Raw genomic sequence first — 22,458 nt, 5'->3', positions numbered from 1 at the left:
AGCCCCCACTCGCCGCAAATAGATAAAGCCCGCGCGCAGCAACGAAGACCCAACGCAGCCAGAAATAAATAAAAAAATAAAATAAATACATTTATAAAATAAAGCTTGTAAGCATGTTTAAAAAAAAAAATTGCCTTACATTTTAAGAGGTCAATGTCATTGCTCTCAGCTCACAGAATGATGCTCCCCGTGAACACTGGCACCTGGACCAGGTGTGTGCCACCTCTTCCTGGGATCAGAAACCAGCCAGGCTCCCATTATAAATGACCTCTAGCTTTTCCTCAGAACCCGGTGTGACTGACACAGGAGGTCACAGGGACACGCTACATACCTGATCTTGTTTCCCCCAGATGATCTGTGTCGGGACCTTGATCTTGTCCATGTTCTGATGGAGGGAGTATCTTGACTTCTCACTGACGATCTCCAAAAACACTTTTGAGAGAAGGAAAATAAAGTGAATGCATGCTGGGCTGTGCCGTGGACACCACCGAGTATAGACAGTCTTTGAGTCTAAGCCACTGCTTTTTTCTTGAGGGCCCCCAGAAAACTATCAGTCTCAGAAATGTAAGAAAAAAGAGCCAGCCACCCATAAAGCTTGACTTGTCACACAAGCTCAGAGCTTAATGCAGGGCTACTTACGTTTTCGGTAGAAATTGTTATGAGGGATGCGGACGTCGACAAGGCCTTGCAGGATCTGAGGATAAATAACCCAAAGTCAGAAGGCAAGGGAAGATTCATATCCTCAGGCCTCACATGGGTCTGGGACAACGAAGGAAAAGAAGTCCAGCAAGTTTAGGGTTCCAGCAGTTTACAGCATTGTCAAGGTCTGTAGGGCCTGGTCCTCCAAATTCCCATGATGTACTATGCAATGTAATGGGGAGTTAGGTTCATAAGAGGCTTTTTTCTTTCTCATTAGAAAGGAACTTTGGTAATACTGTGAAGCCAAAGGTCCCCTGCGGCATGTAAAATACACCCGAGATGGCCTGATAGCTGTTTTACCTTTGAGAAAATCTCCGCTTAGCCTGAGACACAATCAGGATGGAAATAATATGAAGTAATTATTCAGTAATACCCAATGCAAAACAGGTCTATTTAAAAAAAATTAAACCATTGGGGATGAAGGGCCTCTCAAACAATGAAGAAATAAACTATTGCGGAAATTGTGGGAAGGCTTCCAGTGTCCTGTGCTCATTGTGTGACACTGCCCTGGCCCTCCCTGCCGCGGGCTATGAGGCAGCAGCACAGGTGGACAGGACAGGCCTCCGGGACCTGCGAGATGGGCCCAGAGAGGTGCTGTGGCCAGAAGGAACACGGCCCGCCTCTTCCCCCGCCTCAGGGTTCTTGAGGTAGTGTCCGGGGCTCACATTAGCAGCCATCACTCCTCTCATCTCCCTGGGAATGGTCTGAACCCCTTAACTGCACTCTCAGGAGTCCTATGCACTGACTGAAGTGGGAAGATCCTGCCATAACTGCTCTGGACTAAAACGCACCCTCTGGAGCATGACAGAATCTGACTACTCTGGAAGTGGAAGCCCAGAGGTGAGACCAATGGCAAGCTGTCCAACACACAGTGCTGAGCAACAGACATTTTCTTTGTTCTACTATCTATCCTGCACTCATGCACCTATCCATCTTCCATCCATCCATCCTCCACCTCTGCTCCACCTACCCAACTACCCATCCATCCTGCATCTCTGACTCAGACATGCACATGTCTATCCATGTGTCCACTTATCCTGCATCTGTCCATCCATCCTCCATCACCTATCCATCCTGCACCTCTGAATCATATATGCATATGTCTACCCATGTATCTATCTATCCTGCATCCACCAATCCATCCACCCTCCATCCCTGCTGTCTCCAGACATTTTCCCATCCATCCAACCAAGCATTCAGCCATCCAGCTATTTTCAGCATCCCTAAATCATCGATGCATGCACATGCATCATCAGTTCATGCATCCATCTATCCTGTATCTTCCTACACATCCATTCTCCATCCCTGCATTATCCAGGCTTCCTCCCATCCATTGATCCATCGAATCTATACCTAGGAGCTACCTCATGCAAGAACAGCCAAAGACAGAGTCCTTGCTCTTACAGAGGTAAGAATGGAAGATACAAACAAGCAAACAGATGATCATAATACAACATGACGCAATTGGCTGAGTGCTCGGGTGCTCCAGAAAAGACTTTGGGACCTGCATTTATTTTCTCCCAGTGTCTTCACATCCCTGACAACTCAAAACATGGAAATTTCTAAAACCCTGTTTGTCCACTCTATTCTGGAAAGAGAGCAGTGGAGAGGGGATCAGTGCAATGTCACAACTGAAAAGAGGATTTCATGGATAGAACATACCGCAGAATCTGATTCTGGGCGCCTCCTCAGAGATGGGCCACACCCATGAATGAGTCATGTTCACAACTTCTAAATAGAGCCCATCTCACTCTCAACTCCTAGGAGGACCCACCCCACCCTGAGGCAGGGTCCAGTTCCTGCAACAGAGTGAGATAATTTGCTGTTGTGAGGTCTCAGCCTCAGACTCTCTTGGTTTTCCCCACACTTTCCTCTCTTGGTTTTCCCCACGCTTGCCCTACACAACCTCATTTAGACCCAAGACCTTTAATATCATCATTGGCTGATGGCTTTAACTGTACAACTCCAGGCCAGACTTTCCTCAGCTCCACCTGTATAGCCAACTGTCTACCTGACACCTGCACTTGATGGTCTCACAGGGAACTTGAACTTCAAACATCCAAAATGGAGCTCTTAGCTTATCGCTCAAGCCCGCCATCCGTCTCCTTCTCTTACTCAGAAAACACTACCTTTACCCAACTGAAGTACCAGAAAGTCACCTGGGACTCCTCACCTTCCCTCATCCTTCACTCCAATTGCCAGTAAGTCCTGTCTTCTTCCTTCCAAAGCTTCTCCGGTCTTGTCTCCACTGCTACCACCGCAGTCTACACCACCCTCATCTCCAAGCCACAACAGCACCCTAATGGGTTTCTCTGCTTCTGTCTGTGCTCACCTACAATCCTCAGTGTTTCTCTTATTGTATTTACTCCAGTCTCCTTCCCATAACCTATAAGGTCCTACACGATCTAGCCCAGTGGTTCTCAAAGAGGTTCTTGGGAGTCCAAGACATCAAACTCTTTTCATAATAACACTAAATGTCACTTGTCTTTTTCACTTTCATTCTCTCTAAAGCATACTGATGTTCAGAGCCTACATAATGAGGGATAATGTCATCATTCTGAAGGCTAATGAAGTAAGTGCTGTGTATCCTTGTGTTTTGAGTTTTTCTGAGTTTTAATTTCTAATATGGTAAATATCAATAGTTATAACCTCTATAAACAAATGCTCGTTGGGGTTCTCAATAATTCTTAAGAGTGTAAAGGCGTCCTGAGATTTTTTTAAAAATAAGAATCTCTGATTCAGCCCCAGAATCCCTTTCCAACCTTTTCTCAACCCATTCTTTCCCTCACCCTCTGGGCTCCAGTCACCCTGGCCTCCTTCCAGCGTCTTGAATTGACTGTGTTTTATCCATCGCTGCCCATGCTGCTGTCTCACAGAGGCTTATCAAAGCTTCTCCGGCCTCCCCTGTTTTCAATCACTGCACCATCTTCCTTTCCTCTATAATACTTATTACAGTTTGTAATTATTTGTCTTCTTGTTAATTGTCTGCCTCCCCCACTGGCCTGCATCTGCCCAGGGGCCTTCTCTGACTTATTTACTCCCCACGGTGCTCAAGCACAGTGCTGGATACATCATGGGCATGATACAGATACTTGTTGAATGAATGAACAGAGGAGTACAAGGCAAGAACGCAAGGAGAAAGCAGGTACTGGCCACCTGAGCCCTGGACAGAGGGCAGGCACACTGCTGCTGAGACCACGTTACCTGCTGGGGCACCCTGAAGCGGACATAGGAGCAGAGCTGGAGCATTTCACTCATCTCTTCTGGAGTGGATGGGATCAAGGGAATCTTCTCTACGGCGGCCGACTCCTGCAGTTCTTTGAGCCGTTGTACAAATTGATTATCAGTTGAGTACTGCAGACCTGTGGGATTCAAACCAAAACAGCTTGGCAATATATCTACCTTCTTACCAAACCCCATTTTATATAGAGAACTTCCAGTATCAGCCCAGAACTAATATATTCCTGGTGTTTTTCACCAGTAGATTTCTTTTTCATTGGTACCGACATCCTTGCTCAAAGTCAGAACCACACTCTGAGAAACATAGAAAAAAATTCTTCAGAATATTTCAGGGGCTCATTACTCAAACTGTGGTCCATGGACCAGCAGTACTGGGAGCCCATAAGAAATGCAGCATCTCAGCCTTTCCCTTAAGTCTCTTAAATCAGAATCTCACTAAAGTTGCCAGGGGATTCATATGTAGGATAGAGTTTAAGGAGCACCAGTCTAGAAGACAGCTTGCCTGAGCCCCTTTCACATCTGTATGGTTGAGAGGAGACCTGGTAAAATGCATGACTGGACTGGAGCGACTGACTACTCCTTCCGTCCGCCTGGACCCACTTAATAATCTCTTATTTGGGGTCAATCCATAAGCACAGCGAGAATAAGTCCCCTTGTGAGCTGTCCCCCACATAGTCCCTCCTCCTCCAGGGGAGCATGAGGCAATCCTGAGCTGGAACAGCTTTGAGATTGACCATTATTTTCTATCACCTGAAGCACGACACCAAGAGTTCACATGAGCTGACGTATACAGGAGGGTAAAGCTAATTTCATTTCCAACACTGAGCAAATTTCCAGGTGTTTAACTTAGCTGAAGCGCTAGAGCTTTGCAAGAAAGGCAGTGGCATCCATACTGTGCCACAGAAACCCACACTTTATAAAACTCCTATATTCAGCAACTCGTCTAAATCTAACATGGGTATCGTGTGGCTCTCATGATGCCATGGGCAGATTACATGATCTATTTCCTTCTACTTTAAAAATAATCCTAAACTACATGTCATGTGGTATACCCTGAATTGGATTCTGGAACAGAAAAGGACATTTGTGGAAAAACTAATGAAATCCAAATAGGGCCTGGAGTTTACTTAACAGTAATGAACCAGTGTTGGTTTCCTAGCTGTGACAAATTTACTGAGGTTCATGAGCTGTTAAAGGGGAGAACTGGGTGAAGGGCATGTGGGCCTCTCTGTGCTATCTTTGCAACATTTCTGTAAATGTAAAATTATTTCAAAGTAAAAAAAGCATATCTTTTCATTTTCGTATATAAACAAATTCTAAACTTCTAATGGAAACTCTGGTGTAAAACTCTTTCTCTGAGCAAATGAACATAAACTCAAAAAAGACCTTCCGTAAGTGATTTAAAATCTAAATAACCTTCCAGAGGGGCTATTCCTCCAATTCTCAAACTTTATAAGACTAAATGATTTTGGACATAGTGCTTGGGAAAAGGAGAAGAGAAAACCCTTCGGGAGCTTGCCTTTGATTTCAATGAGCTTAACAGACCTGAAAACTGAACTTTCGGAGTAAGTAAAAGATTTCAAAGGTAAATTTAGTTATGTTTCAGTGGAAGGTGTACAAGTTCAATCCATGGCTGGATTCTACCGGGTAAAGGAGGTAATGAATATGAGTCATATATAAAAGAGGTAGTGAATGTGAAAGGACTTCCCCCAAAAAACCACAGCTTGGGCTCTGGAGCGAGACAGCCTAGGGTCAGTCCCTATCCTGGCTCCAGCACTAATGTAATTACTTCTATGTTCCCACCTATAAAATGGGCATACTAAATCGATCTGCATAAGAATTACATATGTAAAAAGTCACTGAGATATACACTAAAAATCTGGACAATCTGTGTGTAAACCACACTCCAATAAAGTACCAGGGGTGGGGAGAGGAGCAAGTGAAGGAAGAAGAGAGAAAAATTAAGATTTTTCTCACTAACACACTCTAAATCCAAGTTTGAAGGCTTATATATATTAAAAAAAATTTTAATCTAACTTTAGTGCTCGCTTCAGGGGCATATATACTAAAATTGCAACAATACAGAGAAGATTAGCATAGCCCCTGCACAAGGATGACATGCAAATTCATGAAGTACCATATTTTAAAAATAAAAATTAAAAAAAAATCCAACTTCAGATCATAATTTCAGGGGACACGTTACAGCTCAAGTTGACATGAATACCTGTAAGAACAGAGAAACTGAAGTTTGTTGATTAAAACAAAAAAAATCTTGTGGGACTTCCCTGGTGGCACAGTGGTTAAGAATCCACCTGCCAATGCAGGGGACAAGGGTTCGAGCCCTGGTCTGGGAAGATCCCACATGCCGTGGAGCAACTAAGCCTGTGCGCCACGACTACTGAGCCTGCGCTCTAGAGCCTGCGAACCACAACTACTAAGCCCATGTGCTGCAATTACTGAAGCCCCTGTGCCTAGAGCCTGTGCTCCACAACAAGAGAAGACACAGCAATGAGAAGCCCACACACCACAAGGAAGAGTAGCCCCCGCTCGCCACAACTAGAGAAAGCCCACGTGCAGCAACGAAGACCCAATACAGCCAAAAATAAATAAATTAATTAATTTAAAAAAAAATCTTATAATGAATAAAGATCTCTGAGTTTTCAGCAAAAAAAGGAAGAGGCATGATAATAGTACCTTCAACTCATAAGATTAAGGCAAGAATTAGATCCATATAAATCCATATAAATTCTTAGCTCATAAGAATTCAATAAATGTTGGGTGTTAATATTATCATTATATTTCAAAGTATTTATATGTTGTAAAGTACTATACACATTTAAATTAACCACCTCAAACTCTTTGTGGAACAAGGCTGGCTCTATATTTTAAAACTCAAGTGCTCTCTTCAGCAGCACACATACTAAAATTGGAACAATACAGAGAAGATCAGCATGGCCCCTGCGCAAGGACGACATGCAAATTCGTGAAGCGCTCCATATTTTTCAAATGTAAAATAGATAGCTAGTGGGAAGCAGCCGCATAGCACAGGGAGTTCAGCTCACCTCGGTGCTTTGTGACCACCTAGAGGGGTGGGATAGGGAGGGTGGGAGGGAGGGAGACGCAAGAGGGAGGAGATATGGGAACATATGTATATGTGTAACTGATTCACTTTGTTATAAAGCAGAAACTGACACACCATTGTAAAGCAATTATACTCCAATAAAGATGTTAAATAAAAAAACTCAATATGCTTATGATTATGGTTATACAACTATTGTTTCTATCACTGAAGCAATCTGATTAGTATCTCTAAAATATCGTCAAAAAGATGATTCTAAAAAAACAGTCAGGGCTTCCCTGGTGGCGCAGTGGTTGAGAGTCCGCCTGCCGATGCAGGGGACATGGGTTCGTGCCCCGGTCCGGGAGGATCCCACATGCCGCGGAGCGGCTGGTCCCGTGAGCCATGGCCGCTGGGCCTGCGCGTCCGGAGCCTGTGCTCCGCAACGGGAGAGGCCACAACAGTGAGAGGCCCGCGTACCGCAGAAAAAAACAAACAGTCAGAGCAGACACTGCCATTTATGTCTTCAGAGATTCAGACCCGCTGTGCTCAAGTCACTCATAGGGTTATTTCAGCCTCATAACTCACCAGCAGGGCACACAAGAGACAGGCTGCAGACATCTGATGGGTAGTAAGCAGCATACACCCCAGCCACGTGGCCGCCCATGGAGGTGCCTATCAGGTGGAAGGGTTTTTTGTTCAGCTTGAGGCATTCTACAAACTAGGAAGGGAAATGAGAAAGAGGCTTGGTTATATAGCTGTGGACAATGACAATGGTGATTACAGAGTAGAAAACCTCTGTACTTCCTATGGGGACACGTGAAAAGGACTGTTGATGAAAGGGAATCTGGAATCTACTGGATCTATTATCCAGATGAGCCCTGTTACATGCATGTAGTTCTCTTTACCTGGCACAGGTTACTGAAGGGTCATTTGTAAGTATAAAATCAACAAGGATTCCCCTAATTCATCACTCAGCAAATTTTTAAAATAAAGGTTCCGAGAGTAAATCTTTTCTTGGGAAAATTTTTGTGGGCCACGTGACCTCTGTTGCAACTATTCAACTCTCCTGTCGTAGCACAAAAGCAGCTAAAGACAACATGTTAACGAGTGAGTGTGGCTCAGTCCCAGTAAAACTTACCTTACAAAACTCGGTGGCAGGCCAAACGGAGCCCACGGGCCACAGTTTGCTGACTGCTGCCCTAATTTACAGGCCTTCCCATCCATCCAACCATCCATTCAGGTAACGATCCACCCATCCGTCTATTCAACCATCCAACCATTCACCCAACCATCCATCCAACTTTCCATCTATCCAACCATTCAACCAACTATCCACCCATCTGCCCATTCACCTAAAAAATTATTTATTGGATGTCTATTATGTACAAGAAACTGGTCAGCTGCTAAGGATACAGCAAAGAGTCAAAGAAACAAGGTTCCTGACCTCAACAGAATACATAGTTCAATGGGGGGAGAGGGGCAGGCATTAAATAAATATCCTCAACTGGGAAAAATATGCCAATTTGAAGCTTATGAACCACTAAATTTTGAAATAGTTCATGAGCCCCATGACCTTGAAAGCCCAGTCAGAGGGGGCTGAAGACAGATACTAAATTAGAACAAAATGCAAAGAGCACCCTCCCCGCCCTCTACAAGTAGGCAGACATGCTGTTATTGTCATCATGTAGCTGGTAAGCAGAAAAACAGACTCTAAAAAAATAAATGGTCTTGAGGAATTCTAAACTCCCTTTCTGAAGAGCTGAGAAAATGCCCAGATGGCATTTCCTTAGAAACAACTGCAATAGGCTTAGAGGAGGACAGTCTGCAATAAGCCCTGGTCCTCCACAGCTAATCAAGGATACCACTGGGCTGCTGCCATTTTGTCTGCAATTACTTGCAGACAGAATGCATTGGAGAATGGTTGAGTCAGAATGGAACTCCCTTGCCTGCTCTTCAGACTTGGGCATGCAATAGTGGGCAAGACCCACCTGGGCAATTTTTGGTGGAGCCTTCTGCTTACCTGGTGTATCCTCTTGACTTGCCCATCTATGGACAGATCATCCAGGGAGGAGCGGGTGGTGCCCTCATGTCCTGGCATGTCCACGCAGACCAAGTGTAGGTTCTTTGGAAGGAACTGAGGATACACAGGCACAGAGTGTCAGTGTGTGCAGTGTAGAACATGTCTGCCCATTTTTCTGGGGAGGCTACCCCTACTTACCAAGTGACCTGGACGGCCACTCCCGGGGAGGTTACGAACCTGGACCACCCAGTATCTTACCCTAGTAACATCTGATGTCAATAAACATTGCCAGTAGCCTTATAGGGATCAGAAACCCCCCAAATCTAATACAGAAATGGAAGGGGACTCGGGGGATGACTGGAAAAGGGGGGCAAAGGTCAGGGTAGCAGGCCTGTGTCCTTTGCTCTTTCTTGACACCAGCTGGCAGGTACTACAACCTTCTCCTTTCCCTCACCCCTTCCACACTTAACTCTAGTCCCGCAGCCACTGACGAGTCCTGTCCAGCTCCAGAGCCCACGGGAGCAATGCTCTTCCTAAGAACCATGTCTGATCGCCCTAATTCTGGTTTCAACTTTTTTTTTTCCTGCATTAGGTCTAATTCCTAGGGTATTTTTATCCTAAACACCTTCTTCCATTTAAATATGTGCCACATTTAACCAGGAATCTGAGAAGCATCAGTTATCAATAAACAAATATCCAGTTATATGAAAGATGGAGACAGCAAGTGAGAGGTTCATTAGGGCAACGAGGATGAGTGTCCTCATAGTGAAATCTGGAAATAAGAACATAAGGAAGTAGAGGATGTATGAGCCTTTTCCTCCTGGTGTGAAGCATACTTGGGGCCATTCAGGTATGGTCCTGCTTGAGGTGGGAGCCTGGGGTGTTTCCCTCCCAAGACCTCTCCCAGCCCCCATCTTCACCAGCTGTTCACTCTTACCAATAAAGCAAGTTGCCACACCCAAGTAAACCAGGACAGAAAGGGAGTGATTTGGAAAACTATCCCAGAAAGCTGCCAGATCAAGACTGTTTCTCTAAAGGGCTAAGGAAAAGAAAAGGCAGAAATAGAAGGAAGATGGAAGGAGATGGGGAGGGGGGAGAACCAGAAAAGGGAGGAGGATGGGAAGGAAGAGGAGAATCCTGGAGTACAAAAAACAAGTGAGTTTTTAAAAGCTGGATCTTGATAGTCATGACAGGCCTGAGATGCAGCTGAGTGTCAGAAATCTTCCCTAAGAAATACTCATATGGTGAAATGATTTTTAAGGCACAGATCTTACAAATAACATGCAATTCAGTAAATTCTGTCTGATAAAAGGATCTGAATAATACACGGCATTAATTTTAGGATGATTTGAGCCACAGTTCTGGGTTCCCCTTGCTTTCTACCCCTGCTGATGACATCGTGCCCAAGTGGAAACCTCTTCCTGAGTGAGTGACACCCTCTGAAGACAGAAGGCTCTAGGACTACACCTTGACCACGCTGAGCCACATGTCCTTATGGGCAGAGAATCCGTGGAGCATGAGGATGGAAGGCTTGTTCCCAGGCCTGCCGCGGAAGGAGTAACAGAACTGATAGTCTTCGTGGCGCACATAGCGCACCTGCATGCCCAGTGCCCTCCGCCAGTACCTGGGGACAGAAAGTACAGGCAAGTCAAAGTCGTTAAGCTCCAGAGAAGCAGCTTCGGGGTGGGCGGGGGAGGACTCTGTATAGTCTCACTTTGAAGTAAGACCAACACTTTTCCCAGCCCTCGTCCTCCACGCATGTCTCTGGAGCCCCCAGAGCTTCACCCTCAAGGAGCACTAAGCCAAACCATTCCAGAAAGCACGTTACATGAATATTCTGTAAGGAACATGTATATATGTTACTAAGCAGTCTATTAGAAAGGGAAAGGGGGTGTTTTCTTAAGAAGCATGACACATAATACCCCTTTGTTAACATGAATTTCTAGCAGTTTTGAATCACAGTGCAAAGAAGGAGCAGGCAATGGGACCTCACTGGGTGTCTGACTTGAGCCCTTTCTCTGCCTTGCTTCTTTGAGCTTCACAGAATTGGAAACGGCTGGTGGTAAGGCTGGGAAGGACTCCAGAGACGCCAAGACAAAGGTGGTTTCCCCTCGAAGACAGCCAGCTTGCAGTTCCTGGTGGGACATGTTCACTGACACCTGAAATCTGGGACGAGCAGCTGTGGACATGCAGGCGTGAGTGACTCTGGGTACAGGGCAGTCGCCCTGGAGTCCTAGAGGACCTCACTGCAGAGGTACTTTAATTGGAAGGAAATGCATCAGAAGACTTAAAGGTAGTGTGTTCCCTCTTGTCACCTACAACTCGCTACTCATGGAGATGAAGAATGAGACTCATCAGTTGCTGGCGGTGGTGTCATTCCACATCCACAAATTTCTGGATGGCAAGAAAGGACAACAGGAGGCTGTCTGATGGATGCCTGGATTCCTTATTGTCTCAGGACTCAACATACCTCACAGCTGTCCAGTGTGGGTGATTCCAGTGACTGCTGTGAAAAACACTGCTTGGCCTATTTGTAATTCTATTTGAGCAAGCTGGAAGTTTAATTAGCCTTTCAACCAACCAAATTTCTGCATTTGAATCTTAACCGTATTTATTTATCTATTCTTGTGAATTTGTTTTTATTGGGATACAGGAGATGGGTTGGGAAGTATCCCTGCAGGTTACGCCCCACCAGGGAAAGGTCCATTCTAGTCTTCCTGGGGGAGCTTCTGGAACTTTTTCACTCCTTGGAACTGCTCTTCTTGCTGCCAGCAGCCTCCTCCGGTCCACAGCTTACAGCTCCTCTTTGGAGAATTTCCTCTTTTTCTTTGGGACACTCTTGCTTCCTGACTCTTCAGGGTCACTAACTGGTTCCTCTTTGGGGAAAGATTTCTTCCTCTCGGGAAGATTTCCACTGCCGGCTGTCTCTTCAGGATCACTACTAAGTAGCTCCTCCTTGGAAAAAGATTTCTTTTTCTTGGGTTTGGAGAAAGAGACCGACAAATCTTCCGTGCCATTCTCCTGAGAAGCCTCCTGGGGCTTTCACTTTCTTCTTTTCAGGTCTCGCACTTGTCTCCTTGCACTCCCCCTGAGCACTGACGCTGTTTTCTGAAGATGCAAGGGGAACTGCAGCCAGCTGTTATTTTCCTTCTTGAAGCGTTTCTTCTCCTGTTTCTCCAGCTTCCTAGTAATCTCAGCGGCGGCTTCCTCTGCCTGAACCATTGCCTCCTTCATGACATCCAGATTCTTTCATGGAATCTCTCCAGTCTCATAGAAGGACAGCTGCTCCTTGACTTGTTCTTGAAGCTTCTCCACAAATACACTTGAGGGCACCTCAGAGAAGCAATCAATTTATGAGGATATACTGCATTTTTTGGTCAGGTATTGGGAGATGCAGCCTTTGTTCTTAGCAGCTGCCTGGCCAATGAACGTGGAGTGGAAAATCAGACCATATTTTGGGGTGTTATCCCTTGTCTTCAGGGCTCTGGAAACTTGGTCCCTTTGCTGGGCCCAGGGAATCACTCAGACACAAGGACTGGCCATCAGAGTCTTAACCATATGTAAGTGTTACTGTGGTTTCGAAGAAGCTATTCATTCTCAAGTATTGGATTTTGATTGATTTGACTGCTTAAAAAAACAGTTCGGATTTTAATTGTGATGCAGAATTTATGGTAACAAACATTTGGTTTTGTACAGACATAATTTCCACTACGGTGGATAAGCTTGATAAAGGTCATATGCCCTCCCCTGCCTTCCACTCCAGATATATTTTTCCTAGAGACTCTGACAGTGAGAACTTGTTTCATAAGAATTATCTCATCAGTCCTCTGGTTTTATTCCTTACAACATATGGCAGCTGGTTGAAAGCTCAGCTTCTGTTGGTTACATAAGACTTGGCAGTGCTGGAGTTTGGCCTGAAACTGATTTCAATATGAAATTACCATCTAAACAAATTGAACTCTCTGCATGAAGAATCTCTCCAAGATGAAAGATAATTAATTCAATCAGAGATTCACTTTGTGGTATACTTTGCACCAAAGAGGTAGCTAAGTCTTACAATAGCAAATAGCCTAAATGGACCAACTTTAACCCTTTGTGTAAAATAAAGGGAGAGGGAGATGAGGATATATAGTCATATTTACTCATACCTGCATACAAAATGCACGGGAGCATATACAAGGTACTATTAAAATGAGTATCTGGAGCGGAGGTGGGAAATACTGTGAGAAGTAGGTGGAGAGGGAACAGCGGTGGGAGGCAGATTTACCATGCTTTTTTTAGTACTTTTTCAATGAATATATTGCCTATTCAAAACATTAAAGATACAATAGAACTGGCTAGCTTAACAGCTCTTCTTATGACAAAACATACATATTTCATGATATCAAATATGATACGGTAACATGAATTTGTTCACTCATTCATATCCCAGCTCATTCATTTACTGGCTATATGATCGTGAAACTCAATTTCCTCATCTATAATATGGGAAAATGTTGCATTCTACTAAGGTTAAGATTAAAAGATATGGTTAAGATTAAAAGAGATAATCCATTACAAAGTCTGGTTCAATGCCCAACACATGGGAAATATTCAATAAATGGTAGTTTTATTATTATATAAAAAAGATTCTGTCCTTCAAATATATCATTTGCCAAAATTCCAGGGAAAACTGGAAAATTTTGTGGAAAATTTTGTGACAAATATTATAGCCATATAAGTGGAATCATACAATATTTGTTCTTTGGTGTCTGGTTTATTTCACTTAGCATAATGTTTTCAAGGTTCATCCACGTTGTACCCTACATCAGAATTTTATTCCTTTTTAAGGTTGAATAATATCCCATTGTATGTATATACCACATTTTGTTTATCATTCATCTATTGATGGATATTTGGATTATTTCCATTTTTTGGGCAATTGTGCATAATGCCGCTATGTACATTGGTATATAAGTATCTGTTTGAGCCCTTGCTTTCAATTCTTTGGGGTATAGAAGTACAATGGTTGGATCATAGTAATTCTGTGTTTAACTTTTTAAGGAGCCACTAAACGTTTCCACAGTAGTTATAACACTTTACATTTCTACTAGGAAAGCACAAGGGTTCCAGTTTCTCTACATCCTCACCAACACTTGCTATTTTCCATTTTTTTAATAATAGCCATCCTAATGTGTGTGTAGTATATCGCTGTGGTTTTCACTTGCATTTCCCTAAGGACAAGGACGTTGAATATACATTTTTTTATTGAGATATAATTTACATACCATAAAATTCACCCTTTTAAATGGTACAACTGAGGTGTTTTTAGTATATTCACAAAGTTGTGCAACCATCACCACTAATCCTGGAACATTTTTATCAAAAGAAACCTGACTGCAGAAATAGAGACAGATGTAGAGAACAAACATATGGACACCAAGCGGGGAAAAGGTGGGTGGGCTGGGATGAATTAGGAGATTGGGATTGACATATATACACTAATATGTATAAAATAGATAACTAATGAGAAAGTGCTGTGGAGCATAGGGTACTCCACTTCACTTCGCTGTATACCGTAGAAATTAACACATCATTGTAAAAACAACTATATCCCCCAAAAAGCAAATCCTTCTCGCCATTGAGGTAATGATAGTTGTAAACTAAGTTCCCACTTCTCCATTCTCTAGCCATTGAATAAAGCTTGCACTGCTTCAATCTCAAAAAAAAAAAAAAAAAAAAACCCAACTGAACTATATACTTACAAATAGTTAAAAAGGTAAATTTTTATATTGTGTATATTTTACCACAATTAAAAAAGAAAAAGAAAGAAATCCATACCCGTGAGCACTCACTCACCATTCTCCTCTGCAGCTCCTGGCAACCACTAGTATACTTCAAGTCTCTATGGATTTGCCTATTCTAGACATTTCCCATGAATGGGTTCATTCAATGTGTGGCCTTTTGTGTCTGGCGTATTTCACTTAGTGTGTTTTCAAGTTCATCCATTATAGACTATATCAGTATTTTATTCCTTTTTAAGGCTAAATAATATTCCATCATATGGATATGCCATATTTGTTTATCCATTCATCTGTTGATGGACACTTGGGTTGTTTCTACTTCTGAGCTATTAGGAATAGTGCCACTATGAACATACATATACAAGTTTTCCTATGGACATATGTTTTCTGTTCTCTTGGGTGTTCTCAGTTCATGTAGGAGTAGAATTCCTGGGTCATATAGTAGCTTTTAAAAAAAAAACCTTTTGAGGAACTGCCAGACTGTATTCTGAAGTGGTTACATCATTTCACATTCTCCACTAGCAGTATATGAGGGATCCAATTTCTCTACATCCTTCATTGTTATTTTTTAGAGAAACTTTCAATATGAGTATAAATAATACAGAAAAGTACACATATTATAAGTGTACAGCCTGATGAATCTGCACAAAGTGAATGAACCCATTATCTGCCACCCAGATCAAGGTCTAGATTACAACCAGCATCCCAGATATCCACCTCATGCCTCTCCACATTAATACCTCCTAAAGGTAACCACTACCTCATTTTCAAACAGGAGAGTTCTGCATGTTTTAGAATTTTATCATACAATAAGTTCTTATTTGTATCTGACTCCTTCCACTCAATATTATGTTTGTAAGGATCATTCATGTTGTAAAATGTAGCATTACTTCTTTCCATTTTCATAGCTATATAGTACTCCGTTGTGTGAATAATGGTATGACTATACCTCAATTCATTTATCTATTACAGTATTAATGGACATTGGGTATCTCCAGTTTGGAGGTATTATAAATGGAGCTGCTATGGAACATTTTTGTATATATCTTTTGATCAATAAATATACACAATTCTATTGGGTGAAATTAGTGGGGCATTTTGTCAAACAGTTTTCCAAAGTGGATGAACCAGTTTATACTTCAGTCAACAATACACCAGATTCTAGTTGTTGCAAATCTATAGTGGGTTAATAGTATCCCGCTAGAATTCATGTCCATGTGGAAACCGTGAATATGACCTTATTTGGAAATACGGTCATTGCAGATGTAGTCAAGTTAAGTTGAGGTCATAGTGGATTAGGGTTGGCTTCAAATCCAATGCGACTGGTGTCCTTATAAGAGGGAAATTAGGACACAGAAACACACAGAAGGAAGAACACCATGTGAAGACAGAGGCAGAGACTGGAGTAACACAACTACAAGTCAAGGAATGCCAAGGATTGCTGGCAACCAGTAGAAGCTAGGGAGGGGGAAATGGAACAGATCCTCCCTCAGAGCGTCCAGAAGGAACCAACCTTGCCAGCGCTTTGATTTAGTATTTCTAGCCTCCAGGACTGTGAGAGAATAAATTTCTGTTGTTGTAAGTCACCCAGTTTGTGGCAATTTGTTACAGCAGCCCTAGGAAACTAATACAACATCCTTGCCAATACTTGGAATTGTCAGTCAGCCCTTTTCATTTTAGCCATTCTGATGGGTGTGAAATGGTTATCTCACTGTGGTTTTAATTTGAATATCCCTTAGGGCCAACAAAATTGATCACCATTTCACATGTTTATTGGCCATTATCTCCCCATCTTTAGGTCAAGTGTATATAATACAACATAACCGTGGGAGTGATATTTCATCACACTCACAGGTTCTGGGGATTATGGAGGTAGTTCTTGGTGGGGCTGTTTCAGTAATTCTACCTGCCAAAGGGGTCAAGTTTGACTTTTTTTCAGATGGACATCTAGTTAACCCAGTCCCCTTTCCCTGCTGCAGAGCAGTGCTACCTGTCACAATTCAAGAGACCGTATCTATGTATACCTGCTACCGGACTCTCCTGTCCCGTTGGTTTATTTGTCCTTTGTGCCAATTTCACTGTCTTGACTGCTATTGCTTAATAATTAGTCTTGATAGCTGGTAGTGTAAATCATCTAATATTGCTCTCCTTCAAGACTGTCTTGCTTAATTTTTTTTTACTTTTTTAAAAAAAGTTTTATTTATTTATTTTTATTTTTGGCTGTGTTGGGTCTTCGTTTCTGTGCGAGGGCTTTCTCTAGCTGCGGCAAGCGGGGGCCACTCTTCATCATGGTGTGCAGGCCTTTCACTGTCGCGGCCTCTCTTGTTGCGGGGCACAGGCTCCAGACGCGCAGGCTCAGTAGTTGTGGCTCACGGGCCTAGTTGCTCCGCGGCACGTGGGATCTTCCCAGACCAGGGCTCAAACCTGTGTCCCCTGCATTGGCAGGCAGATTCTCAACCACTGCGCCACCAGGGAAGCCCTGTCTTGCTTAATTTGGCTCTTTGCTTTTCCTTATAAATATAAGAATCAGTTTATTAAATTCCATAAGAAAAAAACCTGCTGGGATTTTAAAACGTGTGTACACTGAATCTACAGGTCCCTGTAGGGAAATCTGACATCTCTCTATTGGAAAGTCTTGCAACTCACAAATATTGTCTATCCCCTCCATTAATTTAGGTCACTCAAAATTTCTCTCACTAATACTTTGTAGTTTTCTGAGTAAAGGCTTTGCACATTGTTCTTTAGATTTATTCTTAGGTATTTTATATTTGTTGATACAAGATATTTTCATTTTCTATTTGTTTGTTGCTATTATATAAGAATACAACTGATTTTTGTTTACTTATATTTAGCAATCTTGCCAAATTCACATTTATTTATTTATTTATTTTTAAATTTTTGGCTGCTTTGGATCTTCGTTGCTGCGCACGGGCTTTCTCTAGTTGTGGTGAACGGGGGCTACTCTTCATTGTGGTGCACGGGCTTCTCACTGCGGTGGCTTCTCTTGTTACAGAGCATGGGCTCTAGGCACACGGGCTTCAGCAGCTGTGGTGTGCGGCTTCAGTAGTTGTGGCTCGCGGGATCTAGAGCCCAGGCTCAGTAGTTGTGGTGCATGGGCTTAGTTGCTCCGCAGCGTGTAGGATCTTCCCGGACCAGGGCTCGAACCCGTGTCCCCTGCATTGGCAGGCAGATTCTTAACCACTGCGCCACCAGGGAAGCCCCTCACATTTTTAATTCTAACAAATTATCGATAGATTCTTCTGGACTTCCTGTGTACACAATCATGCCATCAGAAATAACATCAGTTTTATTTCTTCTTTTCCAATTATCCTCTTCTCTCTCTTATATGTATGATTTCTTATCCTTTTTTTTTTTTTTTTTTTTTTTTTTTTTTTTTTTTTTGCGGTACACGGGCCTCTCACTGTTATGGCCTCTCCCGTTGCAGAGCACAGGCTCCGGACACGCAGGCTCGGTGGCCATGGCGCCATGGCTCACGGGCCCAGCTGCTCTGCGGCATGTGGGATCTTGCCGGACCGGGGCACAAACCCGTGTCCCCTGCATCGGCAGGCAGACTCTCAACCACTGCGCCACCAGGGAAGTCCTGGTGAACAGTTTTGACAGTTTACAAAACGAAAGCCAGAGCAGCCCCTGATGTCACCCACAGTGGCCACGGCATCTCCAGTGTGGCTATCTGTGGACTCTCACAGCCACGTGTTTGCCATCTCCTGCAGGAGCTATCACAGTCCCCATCTCTGTGGAACTGTGCTAGCCATGCTCCAGGGACAGTTAGACCCAGAGAGAGTTCTCTGAAGGCTGGCTGTGACCCACTGGGGACACTGTGCCCTGAGGAACTCAGAAGACCCAGAGGGAAGTCCAGGCGAGAGCGCCCCGAGATGCCTTCCTCATACCCATATGCTCACTCGGCAGCGTGGCTTGGGGTACCAGGGATGCCCAGCTACCTCTACTGCCTGCTGTTCCTGTTCACATCGCAATCCTGAAAATTAACTTGGCTAAGCCAGGTCTGCAGGGTGAACCTATGGGTGGTCGTTACGGGCAGCTGAGTAAATGAAGGCCTTTGGAGGAGTAGCTGTGGTTAAGGGACATAAGTGACTCACAGCAAAGCTGCTCATCCTATGACAACCACTGTGAAAGTGTCACTTGCAGTGAGGTGATTTGAAGGAAACAGGCTGTGCATTTCAGTGGGGTGCGGGAAGCAGCTCACGGGAACTCCGGTGACTCTGCAATGGCATTAGGGGTTCTATTACCATAATCACAGCCCCTCTGCCACAGCGCTACCCGGCATAATCCGAAAGGATTTCTAGGATTTTCATCCTCCCCAGCCAACTGGGTTTCTTCTTGGCCTGTGTGGCTGAGTTCACAAAATAAAGAGATTTGTGTTCATCCTCCAGCTACAGCTCTGAGTGAAGTGACAGGCATGGGCAGGCTTTAAGGTCACCTGCATCTGCGCTGTCAAATAATAAAGGACTGAATGTTCTCTGTGGGGCCTCTCTGGGTTTTGGTGGTATTACTTGTTCATAAAAGTGAATTATTTGCTATGAGGCATTATTCATGATAGCAAAAAGTGGAAACAACACAAACGTCCATTTGGATAAATAAAATGTGGTATAACCATACAATGGACCATTATTCAGCCATCACAATGAACAAAGTACAGATATACGCTGCAGCATGGGTAAGCCTTGAAAAGCACAAGCCAGACCCAAAAAAAACACAAATCGTACGATCTCATTTATATGAAATGTCCACAACAGGCAAATCCAAAGAGACAGAAGGTAGATTACTAGTTACCAGGGGATGAAGAGAGAAAACTGGGAGTACCTGCTAACAAGTATGGGGGTTCTTTTGGGGGAGATGGAAATGTTCTCAATTAGATAGTGGTAATTCACAGTACGGTGAAAGCGTACAATTAAACGTACACTTTAAAATGGTGAAGTTTAAATTATATGAATTTTAACTCAAAAAAGTCAATTATTTGCTATGAAGTTAATTTTCTCTTGAAAGATCAAGCATCAAAATTATTCTAACATTCTGACTCTGAAAGCCTTCTCCGCGATGGCCCAAGGAATTGGGTGTTGGGGGACTCTGCAGCAGAGGCTGGTTTCCACATGTGGTGGGTATGCATGCAGCCTCTGCATGCAGCCATATACATGGTTATGGGTCACATCGCTGAACTGCATTCTCTGCTTCACTTCAAGGGTGGAGAGGGGCACACCACTCTGGCCTCTCCATGTCAGGGGCCACATGGGAGCCTTGGCCTCAAAGCACTCCTACTGCCAGTGCTTCAAGGGCTACGGCATTTAAGCAGCCAGAGTCTTAGCTTCATCAGTGCAGAGGTGGGTCCTGGGTGACCCTATGAAGGGGTCATCACCTCCCCACAAGAATGAGTGAAACATGAAAGCTCCCTTCTGTTCAATTAGCTTCTTTTCAAGGATCAGAGCCTGGCTGGCAGGCGGAAAATTCCACGCTCTAATGAAACAAAAGGGAGCCAGAACAGAGGGCAGATAAAGGGCACAGGCACAGCCTCCCTGCATTCTTCTCTCAGGGCACAGAACGCAGTCCTAAGTTCCAGAAGTTGTGATTAAATCTCAGTGTGTTTCCCTATGGCACAGAGAGGAACCAGGTCTATTTCGTTATTTCCTTCATCATGGGATGAATCCATGGGAGTGTGAGAGGTGATTTTATTTGGTAAATGGACTGTGGCATGAAAAGTCCCTGAGGCACATCATGAGAAAGCTTCTCTCTTTTCAACTGTTAACCTTCTGATTCCATCAAGGAGAAAGGCTCTATACCTTTCACACCTCTCAGACTTTTTAACACAGAGAAAGGAGAGAGTCTTTGGTAGGCAATGGTATCTAGGCTAGAATTTATGAACAGAGTTTAATGGCATTGCGCTTATTTTTACTTTCTTATATTAATTTAATATTTTTGGTACGTATGGCAAGCTTTCCACTTAAGGTAGTGATATGTCACTCTTAAATTGATTGAAGGTTTTCTTAAAAAGTCACTCTAAAGAAAATACAAAAGAAAAGTAGAGGTGGTATGCAGATAGAGCAAGAAGCATAAAGGTGACTCAAGAATGACAAAAGTTTTGGAAACTTCTTTTCCGTCACTTTACTAATGAACACTTTTTTTTTTTTTTTGGCGTCCCTGGGTGGGTGCGACTAACGATTGCTTTTCAAAAATCTAAAACCATTCTGTCCTATCCATGCCATCTCCAGGATCCTACTCTTTCTAACTCATTTTTCAGTGCATTTCACTGTACCTGTCAAGACATCACTGGATCAGAATCCAACGACCAAGAAAAACCAAAGGAATTCCCATGAATCCGTGATGTTGGGAGACAGGGTGGTCTCCTGAGCAAAGACACCATCAGAAACCTGGAAGAACTTACCTGGGGAGAAGCTACCACTACTTTAGGAACACTCCCAACATTCAAGAAAGGATGTCTTTCAACTTTTCTGTAAGTTTGAAATATTTCATGATAAATGTTGAACAGCCACAACCAAAAAGGACAAGCAGAGACGATGGCGTGGTCATGATACTCCTGAAAACTTGAACTATAAAATGAACTTACCAGTAATAGATTCTTATCAGCGCCGAAGGCCACAGGAGAAATGAGGCTACAAACGCCAGGATCGGGATGGCCAGCGTCCCGCCCGCGATCACAAACATGTTAACCACGTCAAGATCCATCCTGCTCTTTAGGGCTGGCTGACACCTGCAGGGGCTGAAGAGAGAGACAGTATTGAAACTCCGTCTCAGGGACTTCCCCGATGGTGCAGTGGTTAAGAATCCACCTGCCAGTGCAGGGGACACGGGTTCAATCCCTGGTTCGGGAAGATCCCACATGCACGGGAACAACTAAGCCCGTGCGCCACAACTACTGAAGCCCGCGCGCCTAGAGCCCGTACTCCACAACAAGAGAAGCCACCACAATGAGAAGCCCACGCACCGCAACGAAGACTAGCCTCAGCTCACTGCAGCTAAAGAAAGCCTGTGTGCAGCAACAAAGACCCAATGTGGCCAAAAATAAATAAAAATTTTTTTTAATTAAAAAAAAAAAAAGAAAGAAAGTCCGTCTCAGGAGACAAGGTGAAGAAGCAAAGCAGAACAGAAGTGAATGACACAGAATGAGAGCCGGGATCAGGAGGCAAGTGCTTTAAAAAATCTAAATAGGCAGGACAACTAAATGTAATGAGGAACCCTTAAGATGACCCTGGAGTCTTTTTTAAGCTATAAAGGAAACTGCGGGGACAACTGGGGAAATGTAAGGACTGGTTATTAGATAATATTATTATATCAGTGAGTGTGGTGATGAAATTGTGGTTATATTTATATGTAAGAGAACGTCCTTGTTCCTAGCGTCTGATAAAGTATTAAGGGATAAAGAATAGTAATACCTGCTACTCAGCTTTAAAAGTTGAGGAGAGAAAAAATGTATATGTGCGTGTGTGTGTGAGCGTGTGTGCAGCTGTGTGTGCATGCATGTGTGCATATGGGTTTGCCCGTGTGTGTGTGTGCATGTGTGCGTGTGTGTGTAGGGGAGGGAGAAATAAAGTAAGTGTGGTGAAATGTACTGGTAACCTCTAACTTTCCTACTAGGTTTGCAATTTTTTTTTTTTTTTTTTTTTTTT

At 43.5% G+C, this 22,458-nt stretch overlaps 1 protein-coding gene and 1 pseudogene across 2 annotated transcripts in view; both read right to left on the bottom strand.

Annotated features, from left to right (window-relative positions):
- Positions 1-22,458, bottom strand: part of ABHD6 (abhydrolase domain containing 6, acylglycerol lipase) — a 54,556-nt gene that overhangs the window by 5,771 nt on the left and 26,327 nt on the right. The window contains exons 3-9 of one of the 2 annotated variants that reach the window (XM_007469013.1): positions 21,399-21,551; positions 10,488-10,644; positions 9,021-9,134; positions 7,586-7,718; positions 3,904-4,061; positions 640-694; positions 332-432 (exon numbers count right to left, since the gene is read on the bottom strand). In XM_007469013.1, the coding sequence (XP_007469075.1) occupies positions 332-432; positions 640-694; positions 3,904-4,061; positions 7,586-7,718; positions 9,021-9,134; positions 10,488-10,644; positions 21,399-21,517 (837 nt within the window). In that variant the 5' untranslated portion in view covers positions 21,518-21,551. The remainder of the gene's footprint in view (positions 1-331; positions 433-639; positions 695-3,903; positions 4,062-7,585; positions 7,719-9,020; positions 9,135-10,487; positions 10,645-21,398; positions 21,552-22,458) is intronic. The other variant, XM_007469014.1, reaches the window with a different exon arrangement.
- On the bottom strand, positions 11,729-12,254 carry LOC103083826 (nucleolar protein 56 pseudogene; annotated as a pseudogene).

The sequence above is a fragment of the Lipotes vexillifer genome, unplaced genomic scaffold (assembly GCF_000442215.2).
Source record: "Lipotes vexillifer unplaced genomic scaffold, Lipotes_vexillifer_v1.1 scaffold989, whole genome shotgun sequence".
In the NCBI taxonomy this organism is placed as follows: domain Eukaryota; kingdom Metazoa; phylum Chordata; class Mammalia; order Artiodactyla; family Lipotidae; genus Lipotes; species Lipotes vexillifer.
Note: the sequence above shows the minus strand (reverse complement) of the source record. Positions and strands in the feature narration are given on the sequence as shown.